We start from the raw sequence: 27,546 nt of genomic DNA, 5'->3' as shown, positions 1-27,546 counted from the left end.
AGTCCGGGTCTTCAGCAGTCTTCTATGGAGCCGCTCGTGCCAGAGAGCGGCTCCGTGTAGCTCCGCCCCGTCACGTGCCGATTCCAGCCAATCAGGAGGCTGGAATCGGCAGTGGACCGCACAGAAGAGCTGCGGTCCACGAAGACAGAGGATCCCGGCGGCCATCTTCAGCAGGTGAGTATGAAGACGCCGGACCGCCGGGATTCAGGTAAGCGCTGTGCGGGTGGTTTTTTTAACCCCTGCATCGGGGTTGTCTCGCGCCGAACGGGCGGGGGGTTTAAAAAAAAAAAAAAACCCGTTTCGGCGCGGGACATCTCCTTTAAGTAACAGCGAGCTGTATCTTTAAAAAATATTTATGGTTTTCACCTGCCCTCGCGGTCGAGCAATTTTTCAGGGGTACACTTGTACTCTTGGTACACCAATTTTTCTGGCCCTCGCTTATACTGTTATGTAACTAATTTATTCGGCCTTCACCTACACTCATGGTACACCAATGTTTCAGGGGTTCGCCTATACTCTTGCTGCAGAAATGTTACTGGGGTCTGCCTATACTTCTGCTACAGAAATGTTACAGGGGTCAGCCTATACTTTTACTGCAGAAATGTTACTGGGGTCTGCCTATACTTCTGCTACAGAAATGTTACAGGGGTCTGCCTATACTTCTGCTACAGAAATGTTACAGGGGTCTGCCTATACTTGCACTACAGAAATGTTACTGGGGTCTGCCTATACTTCTGCAGCAGGAATTTTATAGGGGGTCTGCCTATACCTTTGCTACAGGAATGTTACAGGGGTCTGCCTTTATGTTTACTACAGAAATGTTACTGGGGTCTGCCTATACCTTTGCTACTGAAATGTTACTGGGGTCTGACTATACCTTTGCTACAGGAATGTTACAGGTGTCTGCCTATACTATGGGTGCACTATGACTTCCCATCGCGGTGTTTTACCTATCTGGCACAAATACACTGACTACGGCAGAAATGGGGGCCGAGGCCAAGGTCCTTGGCGGGGTGTAACTCTCTCATGTTTGGGCACTCTGATTTCTTCCTGTGTAATAACATCTTTGTGCACTGACAGTATAGGCCAGCCCAAGGAACTCAAAGACTTTCCCTTGCGATGTTGAGCTATCTGTGTGGGGACACATGGATTTCCCATTGCTATGTAACTCAGGGCACCTTGGGTCACACAAGGTGGAGGCTGGGACCGAGCCTGACCCAGGACCTGCTCACATACTTCCCACACAGACTATAGCAGGTCCTGGTCATGGTTTCTTGGCCTTGTAATGCCACCTCCTCCTCCTGCTTGGGGTCATGGGATCAGCACTGGGAAACATGTATTTTCTCTCGTGTTACCACAGTTATCTGAGACACTGGTTTGGGCCAAACAAAAGGAGCATTACTGCATTAATGAGGTGTTCACTGCTGTACTAGCATCGGAGTCAGCTTTATACCCATGATTGCAGAGGGTGTGTGCAGAGGCCGAGGTCCTCGGCGGAGTGAAAGTCTGCCATGTTTGGGCACTGTAATTGCTTCATGTTTAATACTTTCCTTGGGTTCCTTTGGCTCGCCTATCCTGTGGGTGCACAAAGACTTTCCATAGCGCTGTTTTACCTGTCTGGCACAAATACACTGACTGACTTGGCTAGGGTGCAGAGTGCAGGTGGCTTTCCCCTTGCAGTGTTGATTGAGCTATCTGACACTTACACAGAATGAATTGCGTGGGAACACATGGATTTTCTATTGCTATGTAACTCGCGGCACCTTGGGTCACATAAGGTGGAGGCTGGGACCGAGCCTGACCCAGGGCCCGCTCACATACTTCCCACACAGACTATAGCGGGTCCTGGTCATGGTTTCTTGGCCTTGTAATGCCACCTCCTCCTCCTGCTTGGGGTCAGGGAATCAGCACTGGGCAACATGTATTTTCTCTCGTGTTACCACAGTTATCTGAGACACTGGTTTGGGCCAAACAAAAGGAGCGTTACTGCATTAATGAGACCTTCACAGCTGTACTAGCATCAGAGTCCGCTTTATGCCCACGATTGCTGAGGGTGTGGGCAGAGGCCTATGTCCTGGGGGAAATGCAACTGCGCCAGTTTTGGCCCGTGGAACTTCTTCCTGGTTACTCCAGTCTTTGGAGCGATGAAAGCAACCATAACTGATTTAATAAGACCTTCACAGCTGAACTAGCATTGGAGTCCGCTTTATGTACACGATTGCTGAGGGTGTGGGCAGAGGCCGAGGTCCTCAGCGGAGTGAAAGTCTGCTATGTTTGGGCCCTGTAATTGCTTCATGTTTAATACTATCCTTGGGTTTTTTTGGCTCATCTATGCTGTGGGTGCTCAAAGACTTCCCATAGCGGTGTTTTACCTGTCTGACACTAATACACTGACTGACTAGGGCAGAAAAGTAGGCCGAGGCACTTAGTAGGGTGAAACTCTGCCATGTTTGGGCACTCTGATTTCCTCATGTGTAATACCATGCTTGAGTTCCTTGAGCTCGCCTATGCTGTGAGTGCACAAAGACTTCCCATTGTGTTGCTTTACCTGTCTGGCACAAATACACTGACTGACTAGGGTAGAAATGTGGGCCGAGGTCTTTTGCGGGGTGAAACTTTGCCATGTTTGGGCGTTCTGATTTCTTCTTGTGTAATACCATCTTTGTGCACCGACAGCATAGACAAGCTCAAGGAACTCAAGGACTCTCTATTGCGGTGTTGAGCTATCTAACACCTACACAGAATGAATTGTGTAGGGACACATGGATTTCCAATTGCTATGTAACTCAGGGCACCTTGGGTCACACAAGGTGGAGGCTGGGACCGAGCCTGACCCAGGGCCCGCTCACGTGCTTCCCACACAGAGTATTGCTGCATTGTGGAGATATGTAGAAGTGCTGGGCTGGCACCTGAGTCCCCTTTATGCCCACGTTTGCGGCTCCTGACAATTTTGTGACGGAGGTGGCACGGGATTGGAATGATGATCGTATGTCAATTTATCATCAATTCTCAACAGCATTGTGGGCTTTCGCCCACACTTTCAAAGAGGGTCGCTGCCTGGCCATGCCAACCCTCTGCAGTGTGTGCCTCTGGTTCCTCCTCATCCAGTATGCGCTTATAGACATGAGGGTGGTGTGGCTATGAAGCGAGTGTGTGGCATGAGGGCAGCTGAATGCTGCGCAGGGAAACTTTTGGGTGCGCTGTGGACGCTGGATCGTGCGGGAGGGGGGGGGTTGGACAGCAATGCCAGCAAGAGGCAGCGGTGTCACCTGCAGGCAGTGATAGTCCTTGGTTGCAGGTACTGTGGTGCTTAGCTAAGGTGTGCCTTGCCCCCATTTTGGCTTAATAGTGGGACCTGGGAGCCTCAGATGTTCCCTTACAAAAATGCTCGAGTCGCCCATTGACTTCAATGGGGTTCGTTACTCGAAACGAGTTCTCGAGTATTACGGAAAGTTCGACACGAGCAACGAGCACCCGAGCATTTTGGTGCTCGCTCATCTCTATTGACTACACTAACAGTCGCACTATATCTTGAACACAGCCATAATAGGGTGCCCATAAATGTGCAGGAAGCCTTCACTGTACACATGTATGCCTACAATTTTCTAGCGTGGGAGAAAAGCTCCAACCTTTTAGCATCAGATGGGGCATTCCACTATTTCTTCTTCATACTTATTTATACTGTATGATGCTACATTGGATGCCACATGTACTCGCTTAGAAGTATTGATTCTAGCAAAGAATAGGCAACTCGTATATCACTTCACAGAGGATTAGATAGTGGCATATGATACAGAGCCATATGGGACACCATATGCCGCCATCCAGCCTCCATGCCATGCAAATGAGGCCTAGCATTTCTCTTTGAAACTTCTTCACTCAATTATCAGTCACATATGAAGGGACAACCGCGTATAAAGCCTTATATTAATACAGGTCAGGGTCTTGAACAAGGTAAATATTACTGTAGACATGTTGGGACATTTTCCCACATGTTTTAATACAAAATTGGGCAATTAATATGAGACATCAGGGGTAGTAAGTGCAGGACCAGTCATAATTTGAATGGTGTCCAGTGCAGTATTTTGTCTATGGCGGCCCCTACGCTATATGCTATACTGTTAATAACAGTACTAATATACAATTCATATTAAGATTTCTGGTGTTCATGAGCCTTGAATGCCAGGCCATGGGTGGCACCCCCTTCAGCAGTCTGATGCACCTGCAGTGTATGACGGGGCATTGTCATGCAACAGGATGACCCCATTGGAGAGCTTTCTTTGATGTTTTTCCTTAATATTTTGCCTCAGCTTTGTCAATAATGAGCAGTAATATGTTGCATTGATGGTTGAACCCTTTGGGAGGTCAACAAGCAGAACTCCCTTCTTATCCCAAAAAAGGGTTGACCAATGATGGATCCGATGGGACCAGCGGTGCTGCGATTTCTATGGCTGCTGGCTGCCGTTCCTTCTGTAGAAATGCTGCAGATTTTGACACAAAATTTTCCACTGTGGAAAAACTGCAGCACTTCCCCTTGTGTGTGAATATACCCTTAATTGGGTTGTACCACAACTGACTTTTATCACCGACCCATAGGATATATGATTAGAGTCCTATTGGTGGGGTTTCACTGCAAAGACCACCGCTGATCTCAAGAACAGAGGCCCCGTATCCCCATCTCTCATCACTCTGGGCTGACTACACCCACCCACAGTGATAGGGTTGTAGTCACACATGTGCAGGGCGTCTACATTCATTTCAATGGGGCTGATGGAAATAGCTGAGTACAAGCACTTTGCTATCTCTGACATCCCAAGATGAATGGTGCGGCATAGCACTTGCATCACCACTGCTCCATTCACTCACCTCCTCACTGAGGGGGATGCAGGAAGCCTACAGTGAGGAGGAAAGAGGAACATGGGGGCCCCATTCTTAGGATTGCTGATAGTCTCAGTGGTGAGACCCCCACAAATCAGACTCTAATTACATTTCCTATGGATAGGTGATAAAAGACTATTGTGGTACAACCCCATTAACACTTTAAGGACCAAGCGTGGTAAATTTACGGGGCTTGGTCCTTGGTTATAATCCCATCTGAAAGCAGAAGTATGGCGTAGTTTTTAAGCTTCTGCAATCAAGCAGGAGCAGGTCGGGTCCTCGGCTATCGGACACAGCTGAGGATGTGGAGAAAAAGGGAAAAACGATATTTTAACCACTCCGGCCTTCTCCGTTACATACAACATAGTGCACAATGAGCCCTATATACTAAAGAGAAAAAGCGGAAGTGTTACCTCCCCTATTCAACCCGGTGATCACATGACCGCCAGCTACCACATGTCACAGCAGAGCTGCAGGCTCCTAGAAGACCAAGATCAGCTCTGTTAGTGATTATTGTCACTACGGGGGGATATTTTTCCCTGCAACTAGGGCTTCCATTGGTGCGGCTCCTATGGATGCCCCAGCTACAGTAGAAAAGTGTGAAATTAAAAAAAAAACGCAATATGAATGACCCCCAGAGGTCTTATATGACATCATGGGGGACATAGATGGTAAAAAAATAGTCATAAAGCTACGTGAAAAAAAATTACAGAATAAAATAAAAATCTATACATAAAAAAAGAAAATGACCCAAAGCTGACACCAACCAAAACCGTTGCCATATTCACCCTGTAATCCAAAACCATACATATTATATATCAAAACGTCCAAAACAAAATAAGAAACCCATTCCTATACATCTTTTTAGCGTAAATATACTAATTTTAAAAATAAATATTTTTATTTAGCTTTTTTTCCCCCTAATAAAACTGAAAAAAGTCAGTGAAAAAATATATCAATGATATAAAGCCACAGTGGTTGTATAGAAGGGTTCGGGGCCCATCCACACGGGCGTGTTCTCACAAACGTAATGCAGACAGCATATAACACCATTGATTTGCATTGAAGTATTTAGGCATATTGGTGTATTCATCTATTTTACATGTGTAAAAAAAAACAAAAAAAACAGCGAGGTCACAGAGAGAGGACAAGTGGAAGGGGTAAAAAACTCTGCCGCGGCGTGCATGGAATCTTGCGCTTCTATGGCGCTCCATATGAACCTGATCTAGGTTTTTACGTGCAGCAGACCACATAAAATGAAGCGGCGGCCTGGAGTCAGCCTGCGGGCCTTATGTTTGACGTGTAGGTTTTGAGCTTTGAATTCAATGCTTTAAGGGAAGAACTTTGACATTTTTCTCTACTTCGTCTTGTTAATCCGGTTATTTCCATCTCAGACATTTCCACAGGATATTGCAAGCAACCAGAAAGAAAGGAAGAATCAGATCACTGCTCGAAGCAGGGTCCTGCTCCAACAAGCTTACATACTACACATAATGGGGTGATGCAGAAGGTAAAGGGCTGAAGATGTGCCCGGTATGGCTGGGTGGAGAGTGAGGGGATGCTATACACATAGACAATGGTCAGACATAAGCCATATAGTGGCTGAATCGGTATGACTGCAGGGGCGGTTGATGATGGCTAGCAGGGATTGCAATCAGCAGGACAGGGAGCATGTTATCAGGCGGTGTACAGAGGGGTTTGGTTTAGGAGATGTGGTATGCCTCCCTGAAGAGTTGCGTTTTAAGAACACACCTGAAGTTTAGTATGTCAGGGGTTGCCTGTATAGTTTTGGGTAATGCGTTCTAGAGTACTGGTGCTGCTCTGGAGAAAACTTAGAGGTGGGAATGAGAGGTTCGAATTAAAGGGGCACTTAATCTGATTTTGTTAGCAGAGTGGAGGGCGCAGGCTGGGTGGTGGTTTGAGATGAGGGAGGCAATGTAGGGCAGTGTGGTGCTCTGGAGGGCTTTATGGATGAAGGTAGTGAGTTTAAATTGAATTCTGTATTTGACTGGCAGCCAGTGCAGTGACTGGCACAGGGCAGAGGTGTCCGAGTAGCGGCTGGACAGGAAGATGAGCCTTAATTGGAGGGGAAAATGTCTGGTGTGGGGAAAGGCCGATCAGCAGCGAGTTGCAATAATTGAGCCGAGAGTGGAGGAGGGTAACAGTGAGGATTTTTAGTGTGCCCAGGGTGAGAAAAGGGCGTATTCTTGAGATGTTCTTGAGGTGCAGATGACATGTTCGGGCAAAAGATTGGATATAGTGAGTGAAGGAGAGATCGGGGTTGAATATAATCCCAAGGCAGTGATCGTGCTGGGAGTTATGGTGCCACGCACTGAGATGGAGATGTCAGGATGAGGTTGGTTAGTGGAGGGTGGAAACACCAGTAGGTCAGTTTTTGAGAGGTTCAGTTTTAGGTAGAGAGAGGACATAGTGTTAAAGACAGTGGACAGACAGTCAGTGGCATTCTGGAGCAATGTTGCTGTGATGTCACAGGAAAAGGTGTATACTGGGAGTCGTCAGCGTACAGATGGTTCTGAAAGCGAAAGCTCCTAATGGTTTGTCTAATAGGGGCTGTGTAGATGGAGCAGAGGAGGGGGCCGAGAACCGAGCCCTGTGGGACCCCCATAGCTAGGAGACAAGGGGAACGAGGACCAAGCCCTGGGAGACCCCAACAGCAAGGGGAAGAAGAGGGGAGGTAGAGCCAGCAAAGGAGACATTGAATGAGCAGTCGGATCGGTAGGGGGAGAACAAGGAGAGAGCAGTGTCCTTTAGGCCAATGGAGTGAAGCATACTGAGGAGGAGTTTGTGGTCAACAGTGTGAAATGCTGCGGAGAGGGTGAGGAGGATCATTAGGGAGTCGTCACCCCTCAATTTGGCTGTCAGGTAGTCATTTGATACTTTTGTAAGGGCAGTTTTTGTTGAGTGTAAAGGGAGGACGTCGGACTGTAGGGGGTCAAGAAGAGGGTTTTCTGATAGATAGCTTATAAGGCAGGAGTAAACCTGGCGTTCTAATAGTTTGGAGATGAAGGGAAGATTTGAGATGGGTTGGTAGTTGGCAGCATCAGTCGGGTCAAGAGTTGGTTTCTTTAGCAGTGGGGATATGATGGCATGTTTGAATGATGAGGGGAAAATGCCAGAGGTCAGAGAGAGGTTAAAGATAGTGGTGAGATGGGAGATAACCACTGGGGAGAGGGACCGGAGGAGGTGTGAGGGAAGAGGGTCACTAGCGCAGGTGGTGGAGCGAGCAGAGGAAAGCAGTTTGGAGACTTCTTCCTCTGTCGTTGGTCTGAGTACAGACAGTCAGCAGGAGCTAGATGCAGTACTGATAAGACTAGGGTCAAGGCTAGTCTGGGATTAGGAGGTTATTTCCTGCTGGATGTCCCTGATTTTCGTTTTGAAGTTAGCAGCCAGCTCTTTGGCACGGAGATCCGTCACTGGGGGACGCAATTTAGGGCTGAGAAGGGAGTGAAAAGTGTCAAAAAGACATTTAGGGTTGTGAGATAGTGAGGAGATGAGAGAGATGAAATAGACTTGTTTGGCATGGTGGAGGACTAGGTTGTAGGTTCTGAGCATGAATTTAAAGTGGAGAAAGTTGGCGGACATTTGCAACTTTCTCCACAGCCATTCGGCACACCTAGAGCTTTGCCAGAGGAAGCGAGTTTGAGGTGTGAGCCACACCCCCCCCCCCCCCATTTGGGTCACGGGGAACAGGGGTTGCCGCTTCATCCAGGACATGTATGAGAGTGGTGTTGTAATGTGTGGCGGCTAGGTTGGGGCAGGAGAGAGATGGGTACAGGGAAGACTGTAGAGATTTAGTAAAGTTTTGAGTGTGATCGGGATCCGAACTTTCAGGAGTGATAGCGGGTGCGGGGAAGAAAACTAGTTTCTAGGTGAGCATTAGTTCAAAGGTAACTCCATCAGCAAGGCAAAAATCTACATAAAGATGTCATGGCTTATTCGTGACAAGAAGAAAAGATCCCTGGTGTATGCAGCCAAGATAGAAACACCAATAGTTTACGCATTTCAGACCAGAGTCCTGTCCTTGCTCATAACAGAGGACAAAAAGGGATTTGCGCTTATCACATGTACAAGGCATAGAAAATGTTCAGGGATCTCATTAAAGTAGGTGATTAGGCAAAACTCCTCATGATGCGTGAGCCTTCCGCAATCTGAATTTGGGGACGCAGGCCCTGCAGGGACTTAAAGGGGTTTCCAAGGAGAATACTATTACTGACCTATCCTCAGGCTAGGTCATCGATAGTTGATTAGCTGGGGTCCGTCACTTGGAATCCTCAGCCGATCAGCTGATTGTGCACCCGCTGACAGCACCGCAATTACACAGGAGTCAAGAGCAAGCAGCAAACGTCTCTGCTCGGACCTCTGTGTAGTGGCCGGCACTTGTAATTGCAGGCACCGCTCATTTTGATTTTAATGAGAGCTACACCCGCAGTTACAAGCACCGCTCTGACCCCTGAGTGATGGACCCCAGATGATCAACTATTGATGACCTGTTCTGAGGATAGAGGATAGGTCATCAATAGTATTTTCCCTAAAAAACCCTTTAATTACCACACAGATTTGATGTGAATTTGTTAATATTGCATCTATGAATCTTGGCATATAGTAATATCTTATGTGAGGTTTTTCATTTTAATTATTATTATTAACCCTTATGTTTATCTTTTTCTTTATCTGCTTTTTGTCTTGTTCTTTCAGTCCTCCTTCTGCTTTTTGACTTTCCCCCTTTCTTGCCATACTATGTAAAACTTTACCTTCCATGTAATACCTCTGTTATGAGTAGGGACCAGACTCCAGTCTGAAACATGTAAACCAGGGGAGTAACTATAAAGGGTGCAGGGGATGCGGTTGCACCCGGGCCCAGAAGCCTTAGGGGCCCCATGGTTTAGGTATGGGTAAAAGTACAGATACAGATAGATGGGGGGACCCCAGCTCACGTTTTGCATCAGGGCCCCTGAGCCTTTAGTTACGCCCCTGATGTAAACTGTTGGTGTTTTAAACTTGGTTGCATGCACCATGGACCTTTTTCTTCATGTCATACATAAAGCATGAAGCTTTTATGGAGAATTTTGGGGCTGCTATTATCTATTTCTACAGGATATTCTATAAAAGTCTGATAGATGAGAGTTTCAACCTTTGGTAGCAGCAACTACAGAAAGGAGTCCCCAACCCTGTGCTGGCTGTATGCAGTTGCTGGGGGTGGTCAGGCATATGAAAATATTTGAGCGGGCTGCTCATTTCTGTAACTATCATAGAAGTGAATGGAAGTAACAGAAGCATCATACAACAGCCCTACTCAACATTACCCTTGCTGCCTCATAGCAGGTTTATTTCCATGGCAGTCATGATTGGTTAACATGGGAATACCCATTAATCATATTTTACATTCTACAGATTAAAGAGATTGTAGTGCAGAATGAAACAAGTTTTCTACAATATACAGTGATACCTTGGGCTAAGAGTGCCTCAACTTACAAGCTTTTTGACTTGAGAGTAGGCTCTCTCCCAAATTTTTGCTCTGATTTAAGAGCAAAACTTGGGTTAGGAGTCTTGTTCTCAATGGGGCCACCGCTGCTAACGGTGGCCTCACTGAAAGCAACGGCCTGCCGGCAACCCCTGCAGTGATTTTCGGGGCAGGGCTTTTGTCTAGCCGCCGCTTGTTCTCCCTGCATTTTTAATCCCCACCTGCTGAAAAGTTTCAGAGCAGTACAGGGAGAACAAGCGGCGGCTAGACGCGCCTGAGCCCCGGCAGACAGGTGAGTATATATATTTTTTATTTTTTTTACTACAGCTAGGGATGATTTTCAGGGAAGGGCTCTTCCCCGAAAATCACTGCGGGGGTTCCAGCATCCTATTGCTTTCAATGGGGCTGCACCATGCCCATTGAAATCAGTGGGAAAGCTTCTCAATCCGGAACAGATTAATGGCTTTTCCATTCATTTCAATTGGGAAAATTGATTTGACTTACGAGTGTTTTGGGTTAAGAGCTCCATCACAGAACAAATTAAACTCTTAACCCAAGGCAACACTGTACTAGGTTCTCCTTTCCTGCTTTTTCACCTTGTTTCATATCTGTAAGCTCTGATTTTCAGGTGTCCTTCCTCATTTTTTTGATGCACTGCTGTCCACTTTCAGAAGGAGGGCTGGTAGCATGCCTATTATTTTGCCACTAGTTCACTGTCCTGACTTCCTTGCCCTTACTTTCCATGCTTGATTGCACTGTCTCTGGTCAAATCGGCAGGGAGGCTGAATCTGAATGCCCAGCCCTCTACTTTCCCAGTATGATTGAGGCATTTAGAGATATTCTAGCCAAATAGTTAGTAAAGCCACTGAAATGTGTGCACAGACAAACACAGATGCTATAACAGAAGGAGAGGCAGAGACTGTGGAGATCATTATCACAATGTCTGAAAATCTGTCCGCTTGTAAGTTCAGAGGAGCTGCCTGAGATGATAGCCCCTCCTTCTGTTGCTATTGGATTGCAGAGAAGCTAGAAGGGAGACCCCTAGGGGTAGCCAGTTCAAACGGGATTTACAGTGATAAAGCAACAACATTTTTAGTGCAAGTACTGTATATTACAGGAATGATGAGAACACAATGAGTTCTAACCCCATTTTATACCCATGGAAGTTAATATCATGGCTGCAACTTACAGCTAATTTCTGAAGTGTCAATTTTAGAGACGTCCATGTATCCAATCTTCTGTCTAATATAACAATGAATTTAACGTCATCTTCTTCCTTACTAAAAAAAAAAATAAAGGAAACAAAACTTGGTATTACAAGCATTTTCTTTGAAATAGTATTTTTATTGATTTTTAATAGAGATGAGCGAGCGTACTCGGCCACGCCCCTTTTTCGCCCGAGCACCGCAATTTTCGAGTACTTCCGTACTCGGGTGAAAAGATTCAGGGGGCGCCGTGGGTGAGTGGGGGGTTGCAGCGGGGAGTGGGGGGGAGAGGGAGAGAGGGAGAGCTCCCCCTGTTCCCCGCTGCTACCCCCACTCTGCCACGCCTCCCCCCGCCCCCCGGCGCCCCCCGAATCTTTTTCGATCGAGTAATTACTCGAAACGAGTAGGTTCGCTCATCTCTAATTTTTAACATAATTAAATACAAAGATGAATAGTACTCCCTGTGATGGGACATATAAACCGTATTGTAGAGTTAATAACTCGTATTATCTAACGTTCCATATATAGAAGATGGAGGGAACTTGAGAAACCTGGGAAATTAGCTAATTGCAAGACACTTGGTTGACCCGGGTATTGACTATGCAAATACATTTTGTACAACATACTCCCAAGGTTAGAAGTAACTTGCCTATATTTTCCAATAGGTACATAACAATATCAAACCATTAACACAAAGAATAAGAAACAAAGTTGTGATCGCACAGTCTCATGAAAAAGAAAATTCTCAGTAGAGAGAAAGAAGCAGGCTTTACAAGCAGATAGTTATTACATAGGAGTCCCAAGTAGACCATATGGAGTCGAACATCTCCATTGTATTGTGGATGGAGGCCATCAAGTATTCCAGAGAGCGTATATGTTGTATCCAATTGTAAATATCATATATTGAGGGAAGAACAGGAGGTTTCCAAAAAAGTGTGGTGAGACTCTTGGCTGCCATGAGTATAAGGGGCGGCCTGATATTTGATTTAATGATACTTTTGGGAAGGATGTTGAGGTAATAGAATATACATTGTGGGGTAAAGAAGAAGACCTTTCTTTCTAGTCTCATAAAACCATTTTAGTTGTCTATGTAATGATGATTGCACCAGTAATTGGACAGCCGAAGACCAATATCAGTGCTTGCCCAAAGTCAGCATTGTCTAAACTAATGCAAATGTTTGTTACATAAACAAACAGACATAATGATACATAATGATACCAGCTGCGCCCAGCAGATGGTGATAAAGACCAACACGGCTACTAATTGTAACAGTAACAGCTTTAGATGTTCCGTGGTTTTACATGCTGTACACTTTATAGTCTAACATTCCAAAACATTCAATATATGCAATCGAAACACAATACAATCACAGATTATAAGGCAGGTCAGTGTCACACAAATGTAATGGATGTCTTTATAAAATCCCCATTTTAATGCATTTGCCTTTTGAAATCCAAATAACTTACAGTGGATCCGGAAAGTCTTCAGAACCTTTCATTTTTTTACATTTTGTTATGTTGTGGTCAATTTTAAAAAAAATGCAAGTTTTTCTCCAGCATTTTGCAATTAATACCCCATAATGACAAAGTGAAAACCAAATGTTACAAATCTTTGTAATTTTTTTTTTTATGAAAAACCCAACATTTTGCATGGACATAAGTATTCATACCCTATACTCAGTACATAGCTGAAGCAGCTTTGGCAGTGATTACAGCCTCCAGTTGTCTTAGGTACGAGGTTTGCACACCTGGATTTGGGGATTTTCTGCCATTATTCTCTGCAGATCCTCTGAGGCTCTGATAGGTTGGATGGGGGACGTCTGTGGACAACCATTTTCAGGTCTTTCTAGAGATGCTTGATTGGGTTCAAATCAGGGCTCTGGCGGTGCCACTCAAGAACATTCACAGAGTTGTCCCTAAGCCCCTCCTGTGTTCTCTTGGCTTTGTGTTTAGGGTCATTGTTTGTTGGAAGGTGAACCTTCTGCCCCGTCTGAGGTCTCTTGTACTCTGGTTCAGGTTTTCATTAAGAATATCTCAGTACTTTGCTTCATTGAGCTTTCCATTAACCCTAACCGGTCTCCCTGCCCCAGCTACTGAAAAACACCCCCACAACATGATGCTGCCACTACCATGCTTCACTGTAGGGATGGTATTGGGCAGGTGATGAGCAGTGTGTGGTTTCCTCTAGACATAATACTTAGAATTGAGGTAAAAAAGATCGATCTTGGTGTCATCGGACCACAGAATCTTGTTCCTTACAGTCTAAGGGTCCTTTAGATGCTTTTTGTCAAACTCCAGGCGGCTTTCATGTGTCTTTTACAGAGTTGAGGCTTCTTTCTGGTCCCTCTGCTATAAAGCCCAGATTGGTGGAGGCTGCAGCGATGGTTGACCTTCTTGAAGTTTCTCCCATCTGCACACATGATCTTTGGAGCTCATCCAGAGTGGCCATTGTGTTCTTGGTCAGCTCTGTTACCGAGGCCCTTCTCCGCTGATTGCTTAGGCCGGGCTCACACGAATGGGTTGGATTCCACATACGGATTTCCGCAGCAGAAGACCTGCAATCCATTCCGAAAAGTAATTGTGAAAAAGTGTTTCACCGCACGGATGTATGCCTATGCAGAGTCTTAGTCTCTCTTTCTCTCCTTTTCTCTGTATTCTCATACCTAGTTCTGAGTGATTCTGCGTCTCATATGCAATGCTAATTGCATATGAGCGATGGAGCACACACACCCATTGGCTTCAATGGAGGCTGTTCACGTAGAATCCGTGCTGAAATGAAGTATGCTGGGATTTTTCTTCCGATCACAAAATACGCAATTTATATCCTCGAGTTTGCATAGAAATTCAAAAATAAATTCCTTTCAATGCCCGCGATCTTCACTGTGGATGGCAATCGCCGAATCCGCCATTCGAATCCGTCCGTTTGAGCCCCGCCTTAGCTTGGTGGGTCGGCCATTTCTAGGAAGACACTCGGTTGTTCCAAACTTTTTCATTCAAGAATTACGGAGGCCGCTGAGCTCTTGGGAACTTTCAGTGTAGCAGAAATGTTTTTGTAGCCTTCTCCAGATGTGCGTTACACCAAAGGGTCTGAATACTTATGGCAATGTGAAACGTTAGTTGTTCATTAGGGAAAAAAATGACAGAGATGATTAACATTCTGTTATCACTTTGTTATTATGGGGCATTGAGTGCAGCATGATGGGGGGGGGGACATTTTTTTCCTTAAATTTGCAAAAGGCAACAACATAACAAAATGTAAGAAAGTGAAAGGACTTTCTGGAGCTACTGTAGCAGGGGATTTCTACATAACCAGCTAGCATGACTTCTCTGCATATATATATATATATATATATATATATGTGTGTGTGTGTATTGTGATCTACTGCCTAGATCCCATTTAATTCCGTTTATCTCAGGAAGAGACATGCTGAAAATCTAATATGGTACTAAGTAGAGATAAGCAAATATACTCGCTAAGGCACATTACTCGAGTGAGTAGTGCCATAGCCGAGTATCTCCCCGCTCGTCTCTAAAGATTCGGGGGCTGGCGGGGGCGGGGAGTGGCAGGGGAGATCTCTCTCTCCCTCTCTCCCCCCCGCAACTCACCTGTCACCCGCGCCGGCCCGCGAATCTTTAGAGACGAGCGGGGAGATACTCGGCTAAGGCACTACTCACTCGAGTATTGTGCCTTAGCGAGTATACTCGCTCATCTCTAGTACTAATGTCTCTTGTACAAATTATAAAGTATATTATATTATGTGTTAGTTGCATTGATTCTAGTTTTGCACAATGGCTGAATGACCTGGATGACTTTAGCTTGTTATATAAACACTGCATTTGTGTATATACTGGATGTCCACAGAAATACCTATCGCAGAAGAGATCTTTCCAGCATCACACAAGGGTATATATGCGAGGAGCATGCTTGCCTCAGTGCTTAAAGGGGTTGTCCCGCGCCGAAACTGGTTTTTTGTTGTTTTTTTTTAACCCCCCCCCCCCCCCCCCCCGTTCGGCGCGAGACAGCAGGGGTTAAAAAAACAAACCGGAGAGTGCTTACCTGAATCCCGGCGGTCCGGCGTCTTCATACTCACCTGCTGAAGATGGCCGCCGGGGTCTGCTCCCTCCGTGGACCGCAGCTCTTCTGTGCGGTCCATTGCCGCTTCCAGCCTCCTGATTGGCTGGAATCGGCACGTGACGGGGCGGAGCTACACGGAGCCGGCATTCTGCACGAGCAGCCCCATTGAAGACAGCAGAAGACCCGGACTGCGCAAGCGCGGCTAATTTGGCCATTAGAGGCCGAAAATTAGACGGCACCATGGAGACGAGGACGCCAGCAATGGAGCAGGTAAGTTTAAAACTTTTGATAACTTCTGTATGGCTCATAATTAATGCACAATGTACATTACAAAGTGCATTAATATGGCCATACAGAAGTGTATACCCCCACTTGCTGCCGCGGGACAACCCCTTTAAGTAACCAAAGGGAAGCAGTTTAGGGCTGGGTTCACACAGGGCGGATTTGCCGCAGAATTTCGCTGTGGCAAATCTGCCTGCGGCTGCTAATCCCGGGATTGTCTGTCCTGCACCGTTTCAGATATTGCATTTTTGGCTCTTTTCCAGTGAAATATGTTTTTGTGTTCCCCCTCACCTCTGTGATTTTAATTGACTTTACAGTGAGATAGTGTGGGTTCTGACGGATGCGTCTTGGCCAAAATGCTAAACTAACACCTGCATTTTATTAGTTTGTATTATTATTTCCTTTATGCAGTTTGCTATAGACTTCTGGGGGAGCCCAAGATGTTAGCCAGTGTGGCCCGCTGTTGAGATACGGGGCAACCCGCTGTTATATCAGTGCAAGCTGTAATCATGTATTGTGGGATGCACCCATCTATTGGCTGGCTTCTGTGGTATCGTTCACATTGCAGATTTGGTTGCATGCAGTCGCTCCTCCCCAATCTGGGCTGGTTGAGTGGGCGGCTGCACATAGGTCTGCAGTGGACAGTTTAGCTCGTCCAGTTTACAGTCCATTTTGCTGCATATTGTTAGGTTCTACGGCCATTGTGCCGGCCTTATGGAAATTGTGCCTGCTTAGCGGCGATCGTGCCTGCTCTGCACCTTATCAGGTATTGCATTTTTGGCTCTTTTCCAGTGAAATATGTTTTTGCGTATACCCTCACCTCTGTGATTCTAATCCCAGGATTGGCCAGCCGTGTGGACAGAATTTGTCAGAAATCTCGTCCACACGGGGCGGACAATCCGTTGTGGCAAAGTTGGCATTAGCTGTCGCTGGGGCGCGGATTGCCGGGACGCAGCGTGTCAAATTTTTTTTTTCCATTGTGGCTTCGCTCCTCTGTATGGGAGAGCTGGCCGCAATGGAAAAGCATGCGGCGAAGCCGCTCTAAAACCCCCCGGCTATGTGCCGTGGGTTTTGAAGCTGCACTTATCCGGCTAAAATCTAGCTGTTTTTCGCTGCGGCAAAACCGCAAGATTTCCGTAGTGAAGTTGTCTCGTGGGAACTCTGTCATCATCTCTGAGCTCCATAAACTACATTATGAAACAGTGGCCCCAGGAACGCTACATGCCATCAATTTCACCACGCTCAACCATATACAGGGGCATAACTATAGAGGATGCAGGGGATGCGGTTGCACCCGGGCCCAGGAGCCTTAGGGGTCCATAAGGCCTCTCTTCTCCATATAGGGAACCCAGTACTATGAGTAAAGCATTATAGTTGGGGGCCCTGTTACAGGTTTTGCATCGGGGCTCGGGAGCTTCAAGTTACGCCTCTGACCATATACATCTTTGTATCGCTGCTGATGGCGGTGGTTTTGAACATTTTCTGTAAGTAAGGCCCAATATCCATGGGCAAATTTGATTTGTGGAATCCGTGCAGGGGAACGCAAATGGATTAAAACATGCAAATTTGATTTGCGGACTTTTGGCCTGGAAAACAAATCACAGCACGCTCCATTTTTGTGCAGATCCCGCACAAACAGCTTCCATTGAAGTCAATGGAAGCCGTCCGATCCGCGGCACACGCACAGCTGACACTGCAGACGTGCCGCAGATCCGCAGGAAAGCAGGAGATTAAAAAAAACTGTACTGAATAACATAGCACAACTTATACAGGTTATCCACCAAGACCTGATTAACTTTAGCAAAACAGAACTAACTTGGATGGGAAGAATAGTGATCTACAAAATGATGATATTACCCAAAATATTATATATATTTAGGAGTATCCCATTAAGATGCAACCCCAAACTACTAAAAGAACTACAAAAACAACTAATGTCCTTTATATGGGAAAGCAAAAGACCTAGAGTTGCCGCTTCCATACTTTATACCCCAAAAAGAAAAGGAGGCTTGGGTGTCCCCAATATCGCTGCTTACTATGAAGCAAACATCATCCAACAAACTAGACCTTGGGGAACCTCCCAAGCAGGAATTAGCTGGCTATCCATAAAACAAAATAGTTTGGGCAATGGAACACTAAAGGATTTATTACTGATCACAAGTTTGAACTGGAAAACTAACCCAATCAAAAACCCAATAATAACAAATACGCTAGCAATATGGAAACACCTACTCCAAATCACGCAAGACTTCCTTCCCAGATCGCATATACCCCTTCCGATAGGAAGTGTAGAATTCGAACCTAACACCATAAACACAAAATCCTGGAGAATAAATGGTATCCAATTGATCTCAGACTTAGCTGATGGAAAAAAAATAAAACTCTTCCACCAACTTCAAAAAGAATATGGCCTACAAGGAGGGGACTTCCTTCTATATCCCCAACTAAAAAGTAGATGGCCCACTCTGGCACTTGAGGGGACCTCCCTGCCCAAAATTCTAACTAATCTCCTCTTCAACCCCTCCCCTCACAAAACCCCCCTAAGGGACATCTATGAACTCTTTTGCGGAGAATCCAACTCTCAACCGAACCAAAAGAAAAGAGCGCATACCCTAAACTGGGAAAAGGAATTGGGAAGATCGTATTCAATAGAACAATGGACTCACTCATATAAGTGGGCAAACAAAGCATCCTTATACGCCTCACTAATAGAGGTACATTATAAACTAACCACCCGCTGGTACAGATCCCCAGTAAGATTAGCAGACTTCTTCCCAAATTCCTCGGACCAGTGCTGGAGACAGTGTGGGCAAAGAGGTTCCTTATTACATATCTTCTGGAGCTGCCCAAAAATCAATGGGGTGTGGAGAGAGCTCCTGCACCTTATAAAAACAATTACGGGGGTTGAGATATCTCCAACGCCAGACTTAGCCTTACTCCTGCTAGGCATAGAAAATATACCTCAAAAACTGAGAAAACTCATTACCCACAGTCTGTTGGTATACAAACTTCTGATAGTGAGAAATTGGAGATCCCACCTCATACCCTCCCTGTCCAATATTACCCAGCTGATGTCAGAACACATGACCATGGGGGGGCGTGGCCTGGCAGCGCAGGAAGATGGCCACTTAATTCTTGAGCTCCGCTCCGGTCCTAGCCTGTAAGCAACTTCAAAGCACCTAACGGGTCCTCTCCTCTCTCCCGCGGTGTCGGGGATCTCAGAGACAGCTGCAATGCCTTGCCGCAGGGACTCCCGCGCTCAGCCTAAGCGCCTTGATGATTTTTTCACTGCCACGGCATCCCGGAGCGCTCCGGCAGACACCGCTCCGCTTCCTTCCGAGCCCGACATACAGAACGAGGAGGGAACGGCTCAGCTTCAATCTGATGACAGCTCCCCGCCGAGACAACACCAGCAGGGACGGGTGAGTGCAAATACATCGCCCTCACTACAGATACAATCAGGAGGAAAGATACACTTTTCCCACTCACAGCAACCATCTAAAATGGCGCCGACATCCTCCCCGCACATGTCACAGTCCTCCTCCTCATCTGATAGTCCACAAAAACAAAAGCCTAGGACTGACATTGCAGCTTCCTCAGTATCTCAAATACCATCCCTGAGAGAGTTTGTGTCATCCATGTCATCTACATCACAACCAGCATCTGAGTCCTTCATAAAGGACATGGTGGTAGCATTAAGTGATTCTATTCAAGTCAGCTTCCAATCACTAAATACCGCTATTAAAAATACCATAGACGAGATTGGCGACCGTGTCTCCCATACGGAAAATAAAATGGGTGAATTTTCTCAGTTACACAACGCCTTAATTGACGCACACTACGAGTTAGTGGAGGAGGTTGAGCAGCTCAAAACAAAAATGGCGGATATTGAAGACAGGAATAGATGCAATAATATCAAATTCTGCGGAATTCCTGAATCCGTCTCCTCCACTGATATCCCTAACTACCTGAAACAACTGATGGTATCGCTGCTCCCTGAAGCCAGTAACCTAGACCTAACTATTGACAGAGCCCACAGGCTGCCTAAGCCTAGATTCATTGCCGACTCTGTCCCAAGAGACATTATAGCACGCATTCATTTTTACCACATAAAGGATGCTGTTATGTCTGCAGCGCGTAACCTATCCCACCTTCCATCACCGTATGAAAAGATTCGTCTATTTATGGATCTCTCACAAACCACCATGTTGAACAGAAAAAAGTTTTCCATTGTCACCGATGCCCTACGACAAGCTAGGATTCCATACAGATGGGGGTTTCCCGTCAAACTTCTGATTCGCAGAGATGACACCACTCATACCTTTCAAAAACCAGAAGACGCAATCCACTTTCTTAAATCCTGGAAGATTGATATACCTTCCTCGACCTCTCATCATCCTTCCTCCAAAAGAGCGCAAATTCCCACTCAAGTCCAAGTCCACAATATTGTCTGAGGTTGAGACCCATCCAGCTCTGTACTCAGGCGGACCCGGACAGTTCTCCGCCAGACGAACTTTCTCCGCTCCCCATTACCGCTATTCAGGCCCCCCAGCCTGTAATAGCTTTATGCGTATTTCTCCATCTTACGCTGTAATTCTGAGTGTACTACTCTTTTTCTGCCCACAATAATTTCCACAAGTGGAAATATCATCTTACACAAGATGATATGGGCATTCTCTATTCTGCTCTGTTTTCTATGCCTGTTACATGTTACTTCTTTTACTATTTTTTATTTTTGGTCTACTGCTCAAATTGTATTAATAATCCGGCTCAAAAGCTTCTTGGGTTTCCATAATGTCAATTAAGATTGTATCAATCAATGCAAATGGGTTAAATTCACCATTTAAAAGATCTCTGCTTTGGAAGGAGGCTCTTTCTTCTAACGCTGATATTATTTGTGTGCAGGAGACCCACTTCGCAGCTTCCGCCTGTCCAAAACTCTCCCACAAAAAATTTCCAAAAATTTTTTCAGCCTGCTCCCCTAGAAAACAAGCAGGAGTTTTAATTGCCTTTAAAGATTCGCTACAACTAGAAGTTAACTCACAGGTTATAGATCCCAAAGGCAGATATATCATTATATCTGGCTCACTAAACAACAAACCCTTCACGATAGTAAATTTATATGCTCCAAACCAAGCCCAAATTCGCTTTTTAAATAAAACAATAAAAAAAGCTAGAGGGTGCGAAGTGGGTCACCTATTTATATGTGGAGATTTTAATGCTGTCCCGGATAGTTCCCTAGACTCCACAAGGGGTTCTCTGAGATCGGCGACCTCCCTGCTCCCTTGGCTACAAACAGAATCCCTATTCGACACGTTTAGATGTTTAAACGCCTCATCTAAAGAGTACTCCTTCTACTCAGCCAGACATAAATCTTCTTCAAGAATCGACTTGATCTTGGTGAACAGATCCACTCTTCCTCTGGTTGAAAAAGCCCAGATTGGTCTGGCCACTTGGTCGGACCACTCCCCTGTCTCGATCGATGTCTCTCTTGAGGTACTAAAAGAAAGACCCAAACCTTGGCGGAACAATATTTTCCTACTAAAAAACCCAAAATACCACACCAACATTAAACTAGCGCTGGAAGAATATTTTCTTCACAATACCACTCCGGATGTTTCACCCTTGACCATCTGGAACGCCCATAAGGCCTTTATCAGGGGGGTGCTTATTAAGATCGGTGCCCAACACAAAAGGGAAAAATCCCGACAACTAGACACAATCTTAGCTCAACTCTCTTCTATAGAAAGCCAAATAAATAAAAATCCATCAGACTCACTACATAAACAATTATTCGCTACTAGACAAACCCTTAGATCCATCCTAATGGACAACTATGAAAGAGAAATGACAGCTTCTCGGTCATCTTTATATGCCTCCAAAAACAAACCCACACGTATGTTGGCTAATTTGGTTAAAAAAAAAGTATTTAAATCTAAGATACCATATATCATAGACCCCCACAATCCCTCAACAAAACTCTTTCACCCAACACAAATCACAGAAACATTTCGCCAATATTATTCTAATCTCTATAATTTAAAAGATGACAAAGACACACCCCAACCATCTACCCAAACTATCGAAAATTTTCTGAAAGAAACAAATCTCCCAACACTCTCGCCATCCCAACTCACATCCCTTAACACCCAAATACTCCCGACAGAAATAATAAATACTATTAAAACCCTTAAATCCCACAAAGCCCCAGGCCCTGACGGCTTTTCTAATGATTATTACAAACTTTTTTCCATTTCCCTGGCTCCACACATATCTCAGGCCTTCAATCAAGGCATAGAACAAAGCTCTTTTCCCAAGGAAATGTTGGAAGCTACTGTCATAACAATTCCAAAACCAGGCAAGGCCCCCACATCACCTGCCAACTTTAGGCCTATCTCCCTTTTGAACTGCGACATAAAACTTTTTGCTAAGGTGCTGGCGGATAGACTACTCAAAATCTTGCCTGATATCGTTCACTCCGACCAGGTGGGCTTTACAAAAGGGAGACAGGCCTTGGATGGGACCAGAAGGATTCTAAATCTTATACATAAATCTGAATCTACAAAAATCCCCTCAATCCTGGTTGCCCTTGACGCCGAAAAGGCATTTGATAGGCTACATTGGGGGTATGCCTTCTCCACATTAAACAAATTTGGCTTTTCAGGATATATCTTCAAAGCTATCAAAGCCCTTTATTCCTTCCCATCAGCAAAAATCATGGTAGATGGTCTCTTATCTAATCCCTTTACTATTTCTAATGGAACACGCCAAGGTTGCCCCTTATCACCCCTAATATTTACTTTGGTATTGGAGCCCTTGGCGGGACATATAAGAACTCACCCAGACATTCAGGGAATTACTGCAGGTCTCCGCCAACATAAAATCAGCCTATTCGCTGATGATATTTTACTCACACTCACAAACCCAACCCTTTCCCTGAGAACAGTCCAAAATACTCTGTCCATATTCTCCTCTATATCCTATTACAAATTAAACATAACCAAATCCCAAATTCTGGGCATTAAGGTTAGCAAGGATCTTAAACAAGACATAGAAAGGGAATTCCCATTTCAGTGGCAATCTAAAAGCATCCCATATTTAGGCATAAATTTATGCTTCCCAACAACGGACTTAATTTCAGTCAATTATCCACCTCTTCTCGCAACTCTCCAAAAAGAGCTGGACTCCTACCGATCTCGCCCGATTTCCTGGCTAGGACGTATAAACATATACAAAATGCTCATCTTGCCCAAAATACTACACTACTTTAGAACTCTTCCAATATTAATCCCCAGACAAACCATAGTAAGCTTTCAAAGTCAATTATCCAAATTCATTTGGCTCGATAAAAAGCCGAGAATTGCTCTCTCCATCCTTTCCCTCAACAGATACCAGGGAGGTCTCGGATTACCCAATTTAGACTCCTACCGAACAGCCACAACACTAAGCCAAACAATATCGTGGACTCGCCAAACACAACAAGTTAGCTGGGTCTCAATAGAAACAGAAAACAACCTCCAAAGACCACTGAAATGCTTGCTGATAGCTTTCCTGGCCGCCTGGTCGTCCCCAAAACTCTTGCCACGCTTCGCAATTCCGAACTTGTCACCCCCTATGCTAACTTCAATAGAAGCCTGGAAGAACCTATTCCATAACGCAGATAAAAACAATACTAGAAGCTTAAAGAACATTCCTATTAGAATCCTAGAGTACTTTGTTGCCAATCTCCAGCTACACTCCTGGGTCAAAAGAGGAATCCATTTTATATCAGACTTTCTTTCCCCGCAAGGCCCTGTACCTTTTCAAACACTACAAACCAAATTCATGTTGACCAACTCAAATTATTTTAAATACTCGCAAGTATGCTCCATTCTTCACAATCACCAGCTACGGGAGCTTAAAGTACCTGAGATAATATATAAGACACTCTGTTCCAGCTTTCCTAAAACGCATACGCGTCTCTTTTATGACAACTTAACTGGTGCATTGAGGCCAGCGGGTAAGAGCCATTTGTTGAACTGGGAGAAGGACCTCTGCCAAAAAATCCCTACTACTGCATGGCTTAAGGCCTTTAAATGGTCAGGACAAGCCTCTCACAGCGCTAACCTAATTGAAACTCACCAGAAGCTGATAACACGCTGGTACTTCACCCCATCTATCCTGGCCAGAAGAGGCCTATCCAACAACAACCTTTGTTGGAGGAAGTGCGATCAACAAGGCTCCCTGATCCATATCTTTTGGGCCTGCCCCCACATTCTCCCTTTCTGGAAATCCACTTACGACCTTATACTCAAAGTGACGGGCCTGAAGGTTCACCCCAAAAACTGCACTCCTACTCCTAGATCCAGGGACAATCCCTCCTACTAGCAAGAAACTAATAGGTCATATCCTCCTGTGCGCAAAGCTCCTAATAGCCAGGAAATGGAGGTCGGACAGTTCGCCAAGTGAGAACGAGTTAACTCAATTAATCTCCGAACACAGTTTATACGAATACATCTTAGCCCTCCGCAATGATAGCTTACCCAATTTCGAGAATTCTTGGAACCCATGGCTCATTTTATTTCCAATCCAGAAGTAAAATCTAATCACTGTAGACCTGGTTTAATGTTGTTACTGTTATACCATCTCCCTCTACCCTCTTTCCGCAACTCCCCTCATCGCCTCACCCTCACATCCCCCCCATCCCTCCTACCCTCCATTCCTTCCCCCTTTTCTCCAAAAATATTCTAGGTTCTTTACTAAGAAACCAACAAGGAGATTCTAAAGCGGTTCAATCTCCAACGGAATTCCTTCATCTTCAAGAGACTCTCAACCTCGTATGTTACTATATTTACAAATCTTGTTACAAATGTCTTTACTCATAGATGTAACCTTTTCATTGTTTGTGAACAATAATAATAATAAAAACTTATTGATGAAAAAAAAAAAGAAAGAACACATGACCATGGAGAAAATTTACGCCATAAGAGAAAACAAAATCTCCAATTTTGTGGAGACATGGGATCCCTGGATAAGACATTTGCACCCACAGCAAACTATGCTAAACCTAAATTCATAAAATCTATAAATTAAAATCTCGAGTCTCTAGGTAAAGATCAAAAAACTCTATCCAAGAAGATGTATAGAAAATGTTAAATATGATCAAACTTAAGTATGTACGGAATGGAAATAATATACTAATTTGTATAAGCACGGAATTCCCCCTCCCCACCTCCCCCCCTCCTTCCTTTCCCTCCCCCCCCTCTCCCACTTACCTAAGCTACCCCCCCCCCCCCGTCCTTTTGTTCTTAGAAGTTTAAGAAAGTATTATTTCACAAGGAAGTTGGGCAAATGCCCCATACACAACTGTATTCAAGAAATGTATCACTCTTCAATCCATCTAATAATTGTATGGACTGTAAAATATTGTAAGTTCACAAATGTCATGCCTATTTCTTTCAATAAAAACTATTGAAAATTAAAAAAAAACTGTACTGTGCATGTCCGACGGCGCGCCATGAGGACCTTACGCAGTACAGAGAACCCGGAAGTGGAGTGATCCATGCGGACGCTGCTGCCGGGGAAATGCAGGTAAGCAGGGCTGACTGGGCGCGGGCAGTGCTGGATTCCATGTGTGATTCCCAGCGTGCCGTGGACATGAGGCCTGAAGTAATTAAGATCATTTTTTGTTTTCAGTTCCTGCATTTTTCTTAATCCTTTATAGCCCAACATTATTTGTTTATTATGCTAATTTGTCTTACTAGATTCCCTTTGGTAGTGTTTGCATTAAAGGGGTTGTCCCGCGGCAGCAAGTGGGTCTATACACTTCTGTATGGCCATAATAATGCACTTTGTAATGTACATTGTGCATTAATTATGAGCCATACAGAAGTTATAAAAAGTTTTATACTTACCTGCTCCGTTGCTGGCGTCCTCGTCTCCATGGTGCCGACTAATTTTCGCCCTCCGATGGCCAAATTAGCCGCGCTTGCGCAGTCCGGGTCTTCTTCTTTTATGAATGGGATCGCTCGTGCAGGATGCCGGCTCCGTGTAGCTCCGCCCCGTCACGTGCCGATTCCAGCCAATCAGGAGGCTGGAATCGGCAATGGACCGCACAGAAGCCCTGCGGTCCATGAAGACAGAGGATCCCGGCGGCCATCTTCAGCAAGTGAGTATGAAGACGCCGGACCGCCGGGATTCAGGTAAGCGCTGTGCGGGTGGTTTTTTTAACCCCTGCATCGGGGTTGTCTCGCGCCGAACGGGGGGGGTGTTTAAAAAAAAAAAAACCCGTTTCGGCGCGGGACAACCCCTTTAAAGCAAGCAGCTCCAAACACATACCTTTTTGCAATGCTGGAAAGATCTCTTTTGCCCCTGGGTGGGTATTTCTGTGGGCACCCTGTACTGTTGCAGAGCCTTTTTTTAATATTAAAATAGGTTCAAAAGCGTGTCAGCTGTCTGGATGCTGAGCTTCAAATCCAGAGAAATCCATGTATATTTACAGCTTCTTGTATACATAGTCACAAGTTCCTTTGAACTCAGTAATAAATCCCTCTGCAGTGAGCTCCCCCTTCTGGTGGATGAAGGCAGGTAAAATTCTATAACTTAGCTCTACGGCTGTAGAGAGTATTTGGAGCTCAATAAAGGTACGCTCACGCATAGCGGAAATGGTGCAGATTTTCCACAGCAGAAAGGGCTCCTTCCCACGGACGGATTTTCGCCGTGTAATACGCGGCGGAAATCTGGTGCGTTGCCTGCAGCTATTAGGTTCTATTGAACCTAATAGCACAATGCTTACAGTGCGGAATTCCACTGCGGAATTCCGCACTGTAATATCACCCTTCCTCACCCGCGGCATGCTCTATTTGCTGCGGGTATACGCGCGGATGGCTTCCATTGCAGTGAATGGAAGCCGTCCGTCACGCTATCTTCCGCTGTAGCACAGTGGAAGATAGCGTGAAACTGCTTCCCCGCCTACTGCCAGCCGCATATGACGCGGCCGGTGCATCATGTGACGCTGTAGGCGTGTCTTATGACGTAGCCGGCGCTCTATTGCGCTGAAGCATCATGCAGGACATAGGACGCCGGATCTGGAGGTAAGTATTGGGGTCTCTGGGGGGGGACGCCGTGACGGGCGGAGCCCGTCACGGCCGTGTGAGGCCGGCCAAAGTCTGTACCAAAATCCACCTAAATTCTGCATCAGAAAATGTGTCAAAATCTGCACAGCTGAGGAAGACTTTGTTTTTTTTATTTTGGCACCCATCAGCAGTTCATTTCACCCTTTCAATAGGAGTAAAGTCTGCTGCAGATTCGCACTAAAAACTGTGCTAAAATCTGTCCATTTGCGGATTTTGACACAGATTTTGGTGCAGATTCATAGTAGACTTCAGTCCTTGTATTGAAATGTGGTAACTTGGCCACAGGCAGATCGTTGGTGTTCGGAGGTGCGGTGCTGGCATTTCTGAAACAGTCGCTCTTGTTGGCTTTTCCCAAATTATGGTACTAGGAGTGCACCAAGACTGATGGAATCCTGGACAGACATCTGACAGAAGATTAGACAGTGGCAGGCCACGTGTGGTTTATCTTAGAGACAAACGCCAAGTGGCACATTCGGTATTTCAGCAATGACTGCCACATTGCCACATCTG

General features: G+C 45.4%; 1 protein-coding gene across 4 annotated transcripts in view; it reads right to left on the bottom strand.

Annotated features, from left to right (window-relative positions):
• The window catches only part of MCF2 (MCF.2 cell line derived transforming sequence), a 138,436-nt gene that overhangs the window by 74,587 nt on the left and 36,303 nt on the right, over positions 1 to 27,546 (bottom strand). For all 4 annotated transcript variants that reach the window (XM_066581801.1, XM_066581802.1, XM_066581800.1 and 1 more), the window contains exon 4: positions 11,550 to 11,640. In XM_066581801.1, coding sequence (XP_066437898.1) covers positions 11,550 to 11,640 — 91 coding nt within the window. The remainder of the gene's footprint in view (positions 1 to 11,549; positions 11,641 to 27,546) is intronic.

Source organism: Eleutherodactylus coqui, chromosome 10 (genome assembly GCF_035609145.1).
Source record: "Eleutherodactylus coqui strain aEleCoq1 chromosome 10, aEleCoq1.hap1, whole genome shotgun sequence".
Classification (NCBI taxonomy): domain Eukaryota; kingdom Metazoa; phylum Chordata; class Amphibia; order Anura; family Eleutherodactylidae; genus Eleutherodactylus; species Eleutherodactylus coqui.
This window is presented reverse-complemented; position numbering and strand designations above follow the sequence as displayed.